We start from the raw sequence: 13,366 nt of genomic DNA, 5'->3' as shown, positions 1-13,366 counted from the left end.
CAAAACATTAATAACTAAATAAGTAACGTTTTTGTTTTTATAACGATACAGCATCCTGATGGAGTCATCTACTCCTTTTATAAAGAAATTTCAAGGTGAGTGTATGAAATCATAAAGTGCACCTAGTTACCATTTTATTTTTAGTTATAATATTTATATCATCTCCAGTAACTGTTACCGTTTGTGTCCATTCACTAATTCTGGTACTCTCTGGAGCCAGAGGTTTTAGCTAATAGCTAAATACTATACCGTCTTATGGTATATTTTATTTTGTTATATTTCTTGTGCATGCTGTATTATTGTTTTATCAGATAAATTATGTATAAAGTTTTCACCATATTCTTGAATATTAATGTAAGTCATTTTACTTATTTATTTCATTCATTTTATTTATATTAAAGTCTCAGCTCAGAGTATGTTGAATAGTTAAATCCTGATAAATTGTAGTTACATGGTAATCTATAAATATGCTGAATTTCTGACGCCAGAGCAAAGAGGGGCAGTGGGAATACTCCTCATGCATTACTCTCACATGGTATGGAAAAACTCAGTCTAAGTGTAGGGCCATGCAAGCTGCTCACAGGTTTAAATACTTGCCTTCCTTTATAAAGCCGCTGACAGTTACCCTATCAGCTGCTACACCTAGTCTGATGTCAAGGTCAAAGATTAAACATAATATTTTTTTATGTAATTCAAAATTCTTTACAGCAGTCAGCATGCAAAGATCCTGGTCAGCTGTGTGATGTCGGCAGCAGTTCAGCTCTAACCTGAGTCATTGTTAATAACTTATGCTGACCCAGTGACTCTTTTTTAGTTGATTAGCAACCCATTCGTATGTTTGAATAGCAAAATTGTTCAGCCTGTTCAGCTATTGATAGCCTGTTTTCTTTACCCGAGCTATTGAGGGTCTAAATATCTAGTAGTCAGGTGCTGATGATGTATAGAGCAAATCTTGGCTAACATTTGAACAAGCAAGTACCATGTCAAAGTTATACTGCAACATATAGACAAGAGAGTGAGAGATGTAGTAAGAACTTCAACAACACAGTTTAATGGTAGACTTATAGTTGAGGTAAATAATATATTACTTACTCTTTATTCATAGGAATATATGAAAAAAACTGAGCTAGTAATAATATTAGTCACTTTTCTTACATGCATAGAGTTCACTTTTATTATGTTCTACAATCCTTTATATACAGTAGTTCTGTTAAATAAGGAACATTCCAGAAGGAAAGTCATGTGATCAATAAATATTATCATTATATAACTCTGTTGGCTCTTTTATACTACAGTTGAATTGTGAAACCACGCCATGAATATTTACAGTGCGTTTAAATCCTATATTTACATACCAAGATACATACCAAGATAATCTATAGAAACACTAAAATTAATACTACTTGTTTATGTGTATAATACAAAAACAATATATTGTTTTAAGACAGTTTCCGGTATTGGCAATAATATGTTATTACATAATTGTTGCAGATGTGCAGATCATGTACAATGATATATGATCATTAAAGATGTGTGTATCATGGGTATAAATGTATTTTTATAATATATTTTGGATGTTGGAGTCGTTAACATTGAATATTTCACAAAGAATATTTCCATATTTACTATTTACCATTTTTAATATCACCACACGCTCTCAGTATGGAGTGCCTTGGAACGGGAGGATTCTCCAATGAACTAGTAATGAGAGTGCCATCAGTGCTGTTTGATGACACCGATGATTCATCTTTCACTTTTTCTAAAAAAAATGATTGGATTTATTTGTGCTTTCAAGCTACATTACTTATGTTTTCTGGTGAAAGTGAAAGCAGAGGAAAGTCTGGAGGTAAATAATGAAAGTGTTCATAAAAGTAAAAACTAATAAACATGCAAAACTTCAGATTATTTTTTTTGCTGATGGTTACATCATTTCCATCTTTTCCATACACACCTCGGCCTTTCATCTCCTCACTACCATGTGTATTCTCAGCATATTGCATATCTATTGCAAGGTCATCACAGCTTTTTACTTGAGCCTGCGTGGTTTCAGATTCAGAAACTTTCTGGGTATTACGTGCTTTGTCCCTCATTGCATAAGCATCGGCACTTGCTGTGCATGAGCTGTTAGACTCTGCCTGATTAGTGTCGCTAGCTTTCACAACAGAGTCAGTATTATCCCTAGAAGTGAGAACGTTTGATGGTGAGCTCCCCTCTGCATAATTTGATGAGGTTAACTGAGGAATAGCTACATCCCTAGCTAGGCTAGAAAAATCTTCAGAGGCTATAGTATCAGAATTGTCTAGAGTAACCCCTCCATTTATATCATCCTGATCATGACATCCTTGGACACTCCTGGCTGTTTGGATGTCAACATCCCCCTCCTCTAACTGGTAAATAGCAAACGGATCTGAGAAAGACCGAGTAATGTCTAACTCATCAGAATCAACAGATGACAGCGCATGTGGTGTAGACTCGACTGCTTCAATCTGTATTTTTCCTCGATTTTCAACAGTGTGAGGAGGTGATTCACTGAGATTAACCGCCACCTGAAACGAATTGGCAATACACACTGTCAGCAACAGTCAAATTTCATGTTTGAGATATTTCTTGGCGATCTTATTCCTCTTGCTATGACTACACACAGTGAGCACTGAAGAGAGTACTGGTCAATGAGTGTCAGGTTCATAACTTCCGACTTTTTAGGAAAAAAAACAAACTGCTATCACTTCTAGGGCGCTTTCAGATTCCCTACACGTTGTGGGTATGTGTACATGTATATGGCACATTGGTGGCATTTTATTCCAATTGAATACTCCTTACGACTGCAAAAAAAATATGGTAGTTTTTTCACTTGATTAAGGTACAAAATGTTACGTTACAACCAAGTTGCGTAGCCTCATCAGCATGTGGAATGCATTTATCTCTACGGCCAATTATTGAAAAATATAGCTCAAGATATTCATCAATAGTTTAATGTTTATAGGCTATGCTAACTGCTCTGGTGTAACATCAGGGCAAGCCAGGACTTTCTTTTCAAACAAAGCCTCCACATCAAGCATCTTAATAGGTAAATTTCAGTAGTTTGAACATTCTATTTTGTGCTGCATTTAGTTCGATTTAGATGAATTTTTGTTAGCTGTGAAACAAAAAGCTCTCACAACTATGATATGTAGCATTTGTTAGACTCAATGGAGGCTTCACATTAAAGGTTCATGTCAAGTTTTTAAAGATTTTATTACAATGTGAGGATACTGTTCTATCTTGAGATTTCATTTACTGTCTCAAGTGATCTAACTGTCAGGATGTTTAAAGATATTTAAAGGCGAAAAAACTTGATCGCAGTTCAAATGCTCAGAAAGAAAAAACGCACCCAGATTTCCTCAAAATGGCATTAATAGTCGTGCATATTTTTTATATGTGATATGTATACGTTCACACCAGCATTGGGTAATCATACGTTCACACCAGCATTGGGTACTCATATGTTTACACAGCATTTAGAGGAAAACAATGGGACAAATTCTAACCAAAATATCTTTAAATCATTTGAAATATCTATAGCAGTGTACGTATCTGGGACTATACTTGAAGTTTTATTTAAACAATCCTGAGCAAATACAAAATAAAACATATGTCACTATATATAGAGATGTGTAACACTGCAGATTGAATGAACAGCCAATGTCACAACGAGAGGGACAAACATGAAGTGCGACTATTGACGTCATTTTTGAAAAAGTGATTTTCTTCTGAGCATTTTAAATGCGATCAAATTTATCAAGTTATGTTAATTTTAATCTTGAAACATCCTGGCAGTCAGATCACCTAAAACGGTACAGAGAATCTCAAATGATAAAAGATATCTAGACTTTCTAATAAAATATTTTGAAATATGATGCTAGTAAGCGATCAATGAAAGTAATCTAGACTTGCACACTACGCTTACTGCTTCTAGCGAGCTGCTCTTCCTTGTGTTAGTCTAGCAAAACATTATCGAATTAATTGTTACATGATATACCTTACCCGCCTTAGCTTATTATGGCATAGACTTATTATGGCAATAACTTACTTAACAAGTTGTATACCATTACTGTTAACAAACTGTAGATTTCACCTTAGTTGGTGGTCTTTAATACTTCTGAAAAACTCAGATTTTGCCCCCAAGTGAACAATAGTCTAGAGACACCTCATTTAATACTCTAACATAGAATTCAATTCTTTTTTAAAAATTACAGATAAATAATTTATAGATAGGCTAACTTTCAATATTATTTGCGTTCAACAAAGTTTACATAAGTTGGTAAAGCACAATGTTCAAATACTATTTGACTAAGAAAAATGTAACTAGCAGTTGTGACAGAGCTAAAACATAAGTTAATCATGTAAAATGTATCAAATAGTTTGTAGCTCTGAAAGTTTCAAGTTAATTACAAAAGATACATGAACGCTACGTTTTTTGTGGCGTTAAGAAGAAAAGCAACAAATGACAGCCACTGACTTACATTTAAAAAATGTGTCAAAATGTGTAAGAGTTGAGGCTGTTGTGGCTAGACACACGAAATAACGCGTCACATTGACAAATAAATGGACGAGTGCGAATTAGCCTTTACCAGGCAAAGGCCATGACATTCTTGTTAGATTTTTTATTATCATTAGTTGTTATTATTAGCGTTTTTAAGGAAATTTTGTTGTGTAAGTTTTACTGTTGGTTTGGAAAGAGAATAAATTGATTGGTTAAAAAAGGTCAGACTTTACAGAATCCAGCTAGTTTTTTTCTGCCTTAACAACAACAACTTAAAAGCATACTATATAAAACATGTAATATAATTATTAGGTTAACAAAACTGTGTTTTGCCAAATAAACAACGACATTGATTCAAATTGTCTTTGTAATTTATTCAAATATCCATTCGCATCTTACTGACACTTAACAATGACTGAACAATGCGTGCAGAGTTATTGAAATTAATAATAAATGCCTGTTCAATAAATCAATAAAGGTCAGTATTACCTGAGGTATTGAAGAAACGGAATTGTTATCCATTTCAGTAGGAAGTGTTTGCACAGAACTATCACCACTAGTGCCACTGCTATACCGTTCTAGATCTCCGCAGGCAGAAAAAGTAGATTAAGGCCGGTCATACGGAGCAAGTTAAGGCCTGTCATACAGAGTAAGTTAAAGCCTGTCATACGGAGTAAGTTAAGGCCTGTCATACGGAGCAAGTTAAGGGCTGTCATACAGAGTAAGTTAAAGCCTGTCATACAGAGTAAGTTAAAGCCTGTCATACGGAGTAAGTTAAGGCCGGTCATACAGAGTGAGTTAAAGCCTGTCATACGGTGTAAGTTAAGGCCTGTCATACGGAGCAAGTTAAGGGCTGTCATACAGAGTAAGTTAAAGCCTGTCATACAAAGTAAGTTAAAGCCTGTCATACAGAGTAAGTTAAGGCCGGTCATACAGAGTGAGTTAAAGCCTGTCATACAGAGTAAGTTAAAGCCTGTCATACAGAGTAAGTTAAAGCCTGTCATACAGAGTAAGTTAAGGCCGGTCATACAGAGTGAGTTAAAGCCTGTCATACAGAGTAAGTTAAAGCCTGTCATACAGAGTAAGTTAAAGCCTGTCATACGGAGTAAGTTAAGGCCTGTCATACGGAGCAAGTTAAGGGCTGTCATACAGAGTAAGTTAAAGCCTGTCATACAGAGTAAGTTAAAGCCTGTCATACAGAGTAAGTTAAGGCCGGTCATACAAAGTGAGTTAAAGCCTGTCATACAGAGTAAGTTAAAGCCTGTCATACAGAGTAAGTTAAAGCCTGTCATACAGAGTAAGTTAAGGCCGGTCATACAGAGTGAGTTAAAGCCTGTCATACAGAGTAAGTTAAAGCCTGTCATACAGAGTAAGTTAAAGCCTGTCATACGGAGTAAGTTAAGGCCTGTCATACGGAGCAAGCTAAGGGCTGTCATACAGAGTAAGTTAAAGCCTGTCATACAGAGTAAGTTAAAGCCTGTCATACAGAGTAAGTTAAGTCCGGTCATACAGAGTGAGTTAAAGCCTGTCATACAGAGTAAGTTAAAGCCTGTCATACAGAGTAAGTTAAAGCCTGTCATACAGAGTAAGTTAAAGCCTGTCATACAGAGTAAGTTAAAGCCTGTCATACAGAGTAAGTTAAGGCCGGTCATACAGAGTGAGTTAAAGCCTGTCATACAGAGTAGGTTAAAGCCTGTCATACAGAGTAAGTTAAAGCCTGTCATACAGAGTAAGTTAAAGCCTGCCATACAGAGTAAGTTAAGGCCGGTCATACAGAGTAAGTTAAAGCCTGTCATACAGAGTAAGTTAAAGCCTGTCATACAGAGTAAGTTAAAGCCTGTCATACAGAGTAAGTTAAGGGCTGTCATACAGAGTAAGTTAAGGCCTGTCATACAGAGTGAGTTAAGGCCTGTCATACAGAATGAGTTAAGGCCTGTCATACAGAGTGAGTTAAGGCCTGTCATACAGAGATCTAAAAGCTACTAAAACTGATAGTAGCTATTTACTATAAATACTATTTACTGTGTGTGTGAACTTGTAGCTGTCATAGATAGATTTGCTGGAGCTCACCCTATAAAATTTTACTTGCATTCACAAACATGATTTAATGCAATGTCCGTAGTCATGTATTTTAATAGTCATTTTATTGCACTAGTGCTTTAAAAAAATTTCGAAAAAGATTAAATGTCCAGTAAACTGATGCAAATAGAAACAATCACATTAACTATTTGCAACTGTAATTACATCGCCAAGCTACTTCATTCTTTTTGCTGAATTACGATGATCTTAAACTTTCCAAGTAGATAAGGAGGTCAGGCTGACAAAGTTGCTCATGCTCACCGCATTGCTGGAGTTTCAGCCGTGTCAGTAAGTTCAACATCACTGTTCCCAGAGGAATCGGAGAGAATATCGGCAGAAGATCTATCTACAGCGTTCTCTACTGCACTGTCTGTGATGGCGCAGCAGCCTACGCGTGTTTCTCCAAGATGGTTCCTATCCATTGAATGCCTGCTCGCTACAGTGCATATAAATAGTTATCAGTATCTGCAGAATTAAGCCTTTCTATAAACTTTAAAGTCCAATTATACTGTAGAGTATATTATTGAAGTTTCCAAGGCATTGAAACCCAGAAAGAACGCAAAAGAAACTCTACTTTAAAATATTCTACTGCCCCAATATGATGTTTCCTCTCCATGCTGTTATTACATTGACAATAAATGAATATGTATTCTGTGCTGTAATATCTACGGACAAAATGAAGTAACTTATTAGCTTCCACTTCTTATTTCATTATAATTTATTATTAACACAGAATTCAAATAAACACCTAACTTTACCCGATAATAAGTAACTTAAAACTCAAGTAAGCACCAAACTACCACATAATAATTAACATAACACTCAAGTAAACACCAAAATCTACCAGATAATCATTAACATAACATTCAAGTAAACACCACACTACCAGATAACAATTAACATAACATTCAAGTAAACACCAAACTCTACCAGATAATAATTAACACACCTTTCAAGTAGACAAAAACCTGCCAGATTACGTTGCTTACCATCATAAGGAATGATTGTCGGTTTAAACATCAATGTACCACAGATGTGGTCATGTGGCGTTCGACCAATTAATTGACAGCTAACAGTCAGCCTGGAACAAACAGGAAAGCAGTTCATCAAATGACTTACCACGATATCACCTGAAGACTCAATGTACTACAGATGGTAAAAAGATGGCCTAGGAAAGGTTGCTCTCGTAAACCTTTACTAACCTTTGTCTGTTTGCTAAGGAATCAAAAGGGATTCTCTAGTTGCCTGATGAATGGAATTCATACACTGAATGCAATTCAAATATTTACTACAATTGTGGTTATCTGAACGGACAAACTATAAGTCCGACTGCTCATCAACTGTACCGCCAACATGACATGAGATGAACTGTACTAGCTTTACGCTACAACTAGCATATTTGGATGTTGCTCCTTCTTTTCATGACTGAGAAGACTTGAAAGTCAACGTGTAATAACCCCACACGATGCTAGAAACTAGTTATGCTTGCATCAATGATCAGTAAAGATCTCCTGGAAGTCTCTTGTAAGTAAAAAAATCAGCCATACAGATGACTGGCTTGCTCTGGTCTACACATCAGGATAAGATCCTTGAGGCAGTAATTTTGAATAGTGACTAACATTCTATGTAGATTAGCAAGATACTATTCATGTGTTCCAATTAATAGCCGAATTTGTACCATTTGACAATTTATACCATGTGCGCTTTCGTGCTATATCATGTACATAATGCTATATCATGTATATAATGCTATGCATTATATTATAACCAGTGTAAACCAGAGTTTTTCAGTTTAGTAAAAACTAGTGGATAGTCATTTTAGGAAAGCAGATGGCTTGCAAGTCTGGAGGCAAAAAAGAAAACACAAGAATATTGAATGAAAAATTCCGGTTCTCTCTTTTATGATGAGCATCACAGACATTGAAAAGAAACGCATATTCAGCCTTTATGCATATTCTGTTTCAAAAATTAAATCCTTACGCTATAAAAAAATTATACAAGACACTCTCTGACCAAAACTGATGGATGATGCCGATAGATTTCTCAGGACAATTGCAGTAAATTGTTTAACAAGTTCACAGAAGCATTGTTTTAATATAATAATTTGGTAAAACATTGTGTACTCCAGCCATGTTACATACTAGTTGTATTCAATTTGGCAAGCATTTTTAGTGAACCTACTACTGCCATAAACTAAAATGTATAAACATGTTTAGACCGAATTATTTGCATAATAAAATGCTGTCACGAGAATTCATTATATTTAATATATGCTCAATTTCAAAATATATTCAGCGGAAACAACCAACAATAACTTTCAAAGTGCCTATTAAGGTTACCAACAGCAAAGGGCAGTGTGACAAACGGGACTACAAATCTTACCCGAGTTTAGCCTTCTCTATAACTTGCTTCATAGGAAGAGATAGTTGACCTAAGAACCGGAGAAGAGTGGGGCGAGCAGTGGTGAATCGATCCTTTACTTTCATAAAAAGAGTGTCTGATGGCAGCACAGTAAAATGGAATATCAAAAAGACAAGTAAAGTGTTAGCAGTAGTAACTAGTAACTTAATGCTAACTGACACTGCAGTCAGCATATACTCATTATCTTGAATTTCTTGCTGAACCAACATTGGATAGCCCACCTGCTCCGTCATCGAATCAGTTATCGGAAAATCACTGCAACTTTAGAAGCAGGTTAGAGAGATGTTTTGAAATCCTCTACTATGTTGCATGGGACTGTCAACTGTAAAGCTACATTTAAGTTAATTAATGTTTCTAAATGCTCTATTGAGCTAGATGGAGTTGTCATTTAGGAAACTATGGTAAAACCTATATTATAACACCACATTGATTTAAACGCCACCTCTAATAGAAGCCAATATAAAAGGGTTGAAAAATACAACGTAACCGTCTATTTGAACATCACTTCTAATAAAATGCAACTGTAGTGGAATTGTTGAAAAATAGAGCGACATAGCATTCAAATAAAGGTATTACGGTATATTCATTTGAATATCATCATTTTTTTTAAATGCTCTACGGAGTTGGACAGTATTCAAATGCTATTTGACTGTAATCCAATTTGAAGAGAAATTTATATTTCTAACAGTAATAGTCTATTTCAAATACATGTACTACAAGAATGTACCTCATTGTGCCACCTTGGCTCAGTTGTATTGTCGCAAACAGATGTCCTAAAATCCTTGTAGTGGTAAGAGAGAGCAGGTTGAGACCTATCCTGTCCTAGCTCTACTCGTATTTTTACATAAGGGTCAGGATTGAAGAACATGCCCTTTCTCACATGAGTAGCCTCAATGTCTGCATACAATGGATCTTAGAGATTATGCATGATCTTGACAAGGTGTATTTTATGCCTTCAAACATGTTATCACTACGTTAGTGAAAACATTTTAAATGCTGAAGAACAACACCTGATAAACAAACAGTCCAATGACAGCAGTCAGAAAGTGACCACAACGACTTGACACGTGAGTAACATTATGACACTACATGTAAGCAAGCAGACAGCCTAGCAACAGTTAACCTACCTTCGATTGCTAGATGCACTATTTCTGCCTCACTGTCCATGGATGTCTGACCCCATAGACCACTCTACAACAAAATTGTATGTAGCAACCTTGAAGGTGCTGGGTACATCCTCTTATCGCTATAGTGAGATCTCAACAATAGGTTAATGTAAACAGAAAACTTATCTCTTACACCAGAAGAAGAGGCCAAAGAATTCCTGACTAGAATTGGCTCTGTAACAGCTCTCAGATTTCCAGTGTTACCATGGTAATACCGAAAACATATTCTTGTTTCAGCTAAAAGATATAACACGAACGGAGTAAAATACTTAGTATCTATGTAATCTAGTGGTATAATGTAAAAGAAATCTACGTAATATTAAAAAATTAATTTGTGTACATAAAGATAAATATTTTATTCATGTTATGCTAAAGATCTATCTGTATTTTTAAAACAATTGTGTCAGATTGTGCAAAAGTTTGAAGAAAGCATAGGAGTAGGAAGCGGACTGAATATGAACATACGTTCTGTGATTACGGAGGCTATTCTATTAAAAGGCCAGACAAGAACTCCTTTTTTGCTGCCACTCACGCCACGATTCCTGTAGTCAAGTCATTTTCCAGGATGAGCTTGATCTAAATATAACAGAGGATATGCCAGTTTAACTGTGGATAAATGTTAGATGCATTTTATCATGAGTGGAAGGTTGCTGACATCAATTCCTAAATACTCAGGCTGCAATAACCTTCATAGCTTGGTCCTTTAAATTTAGATACATTGCTAGGTACTCGACAAAGACAATTTTAAAACACCCTGTTACAGAAAACATGACTATGACCTACAGATAAGCATTCAGGAAACATAATAGCAAAAGCTCAAGCTTCTGTAACCTCTTTCCAACCAGCAACATCAACCACAATAAGCTAATTAGCTCAATTGGAGCATTTCTAGCATGTTTGGTTGAAATTGAAAAATTACATTTTTCAGTTTTGTAAGACGTTTGTAATATTCTCACAATAAGCTAATTAGCTCAATTGGAGCATTTCTAGCATGTTTGGTTGAAATTGGAAATTTACATTTTTCACTTTTGTCAGACAATTGCAATATTCTCACAATAAGCTAATTAGCTCAATTGGAGCATTTCTAGCATGTTTGGTTGAAATTGGAAACTTACATTTTTCAGTTTTGTCAGACGTTTGTAATATTCTCACAATAAGCTAATTAGCTCAATTGGAGCATTTCTAGCATGTTTGGTTGAAATTGGAAATTTACATTTTTCAGTTTTGTCAGACGTTTGTAATATTCTCACAATAAACTAATTAGCTCAATTGGAGCATTTCTAGCATGTTTAGTTAAAATTGGAAATTTACATTTTTCACTTTTGTCAGACAATTGCAATATTCTCTCAATAAGCTAATTAGCTCAATTGGAGCATTTCTAGCATGTTTGGTTGAAATTGGAAATTTACATTTTTCAGTTTTGTCAGACGTTTGTAAAATTTTTACAGTAAGCTTATTTTCGCAATTGGAGCATTTCTAGCATGTTTGGTTGAAATTGGAAATTTACATTTTTCAGTTTTGTCAGACGTTTGTAAAATTCTTACAATAGGCTTATTTGCGCAATTTGAGCATTTCTAGCATGTTTGGTTGAAATTGGAAATTTACATTTGTCACTTTTGTCAGACGTTTGTAATATTCTCACAATAAGCTAATTAGCTCAATTGGAGCATTTCTAGCATGTTTGGTTGAAATTGGAAATTTACATTTTTCACTTTTGTCAGACAATTGCAATATTCTCTCAATAAGCTAATTAGCTCAATTGGAGCATTTCTAGCGTGTTTGGTTGAAATTGGAAATTTGAATTTTTCAGTTTTGTCAGACGTTTGTAATATTCTCACAATAAACTAATTAGCTCAGTTGGAGCATTTCTAGCATGTTTAGTTGAAATTGGAAATTTACATTTTTCACTTTTGTCAGACAATTGCAATATTCTCTCAATAAGCTAATTAGCTCAATTGGAGCATTTCTAGCATGTTTGGTTGAAATTGGAAATTTACATTTTTCAGTTTTGTCAGACGTTTGTAAAATTCTTACAATAGGCTTTTTTGCGCAATTTGAGCATTTCTAGCATGTTTGGTTGAAATTGGAAATTTACATTTTTCACTTTTGTCAGACGTTTGTAATATTATCACAATAAGCTAATTAGCTCAATTGGAGCATTTCTAGCATGTTTGGTTGAAATTGGAAATTTACATTTTTCAGTTTTGTCAGACGTTTGTAATATTCTCACAATAAACTAATTAGCTCAGTTGGAGCATTTCTAGCATGTTTAGTTGAAATTGGAAAATTACATTTTTCACTTTTGTCAGACAATTGCAATATTCTCACAATAAGCTAATTAGCTCAATTGGAGCATTTCTAGCATGTTTGGTTGAAATTGGAAATTTACATTTTTCAGTTTTGTCAGACGTTTGTAATATTCTCACAATAAACTAATTAGCTCAGTTGGAGCATTTCTAGCATGTTTAGTTGAAATTGGAAATTTACATTTTTCACTTTTGTCAGACAATTGCAATATTCTCTCAATAAGCTAATTAGCTCAATTGGAGCATTTCTAGCATGTTTGGTTGAAATTGGAAATTTACATTTTTCAGTTTTGTCAGACGTTTGTAAAATTCTTACAGTAAGCTTATTTCCGCAATTGGAGCATTTCTAGCATGTTTGGTTGAAATTGGAAATTTACATTTTTCAGTTTTGTCAGACAATTGCAATATTCTCACAATAAGCTAATTAGCTCAATTGGAGCATTTCTAGCATGTTTGGTTTAAATTGGAAATTTACATTTTTCACTTTTGTCAGACAATTGCAACATTCTCTCAATAAGCTAATTAGCTCAATTGGAGCATTTCTAGCATGTTTGGTTGAAATTGGAAATTTACATTTTTCAGTTTTGTCAGACGTTTGTAAAATTCTTACAATATGCTTATTTGCGCAATTTGAGCATTTCTAGCATGTTTGGTTGAAATTGGAAATTTACATTTTTCAGTTTTGTCAGACGTTTGTAATATTCTCACAATAAACTAATTAGCTCAGTTGGAGCATTTCTAGCATGTTTAGTTGAAATTGGAAATTTACATTTTTCACTTTTGTCAGACGTTTGTAATATTCTCACAATAAGCTAATTAGCTCAATTGGAGCATTTCTAGCATGTTTGGTTGAAATTGGAAATTTACATTTT

General features: G+C 34.7%; 1 protein-coding gene across 1 annotated transcript; it reads right to left on the bottom strand.

The window, feature by feature from the left end:
* Positions 1 to 1,466: 1,466 nt before the first annotated feature.
* On the bottom strand, positions 1,467 to 10,189 carry LOC137404977 (uncharacterized). Its single transcript, XM_068091205.1, has 4 exons — positions 10,150 to 10,189; positions 9,750 to 9,919; positions 1,952 to 2,546; positions 1,467 to 1,759 (listed from the first exon to the last, which is right to left on the bottom strand). Exons 1-4 carry the CDS (start codon positions 10,187 to 10,189, stop codon positions 1,626 to 1,628), a joined length of 939 nt encoding a protein of 312 aa, XP_067947306.1. The 3' UTR covers positions 1,467 to 1,625.
* Positions 10,190 to 13,366: the final 3,177 nt, after the last annotated feature.

The sequence above is a fragment of the Watersipora subatra genome, chromosome 9, assembly GCF_963576615.1.
Source record: "Watersipora subatra chromosome 9, tzWatSuba1.1, whole genome shotgun sequence".
NCBI lineage: Eukaryota > Metazoa > Bryozoa > Gymnolaemata > Cheilostomatida > Watersiporidae > Watersipora > Watersipora subatra.
The sequence above is the reverse complement of the archived record's forward strand: the minus strand, read 5'-3'. Positions and strand labels throughout refer to the sequence as shown.

Bases quoted from the DNA above. Each gene is read 5' to 3' on its own strand.
- LOC137404977 (XM_068091205.1), bottom strand. From the start codon at position 10,189: ATGGACAGTGAGGCAGAAATAGTGCATCTAGCAATCGAAG. The intron at 2,547-9,749 runs GTACATTCTTGT...AATTCGTTTCAG, and splicing joins AGCCAAGGTGGCACAATGAG to GTGGCGGTTAATCTCAGTGA. The intron at 1,760-1,951 runs GTGTGTATGGAA...CATTTTTTTTAG, and splicing joins TGAGGAGATGAAAGGCCGAG to AAAAAGTGAAAGATGAATCA.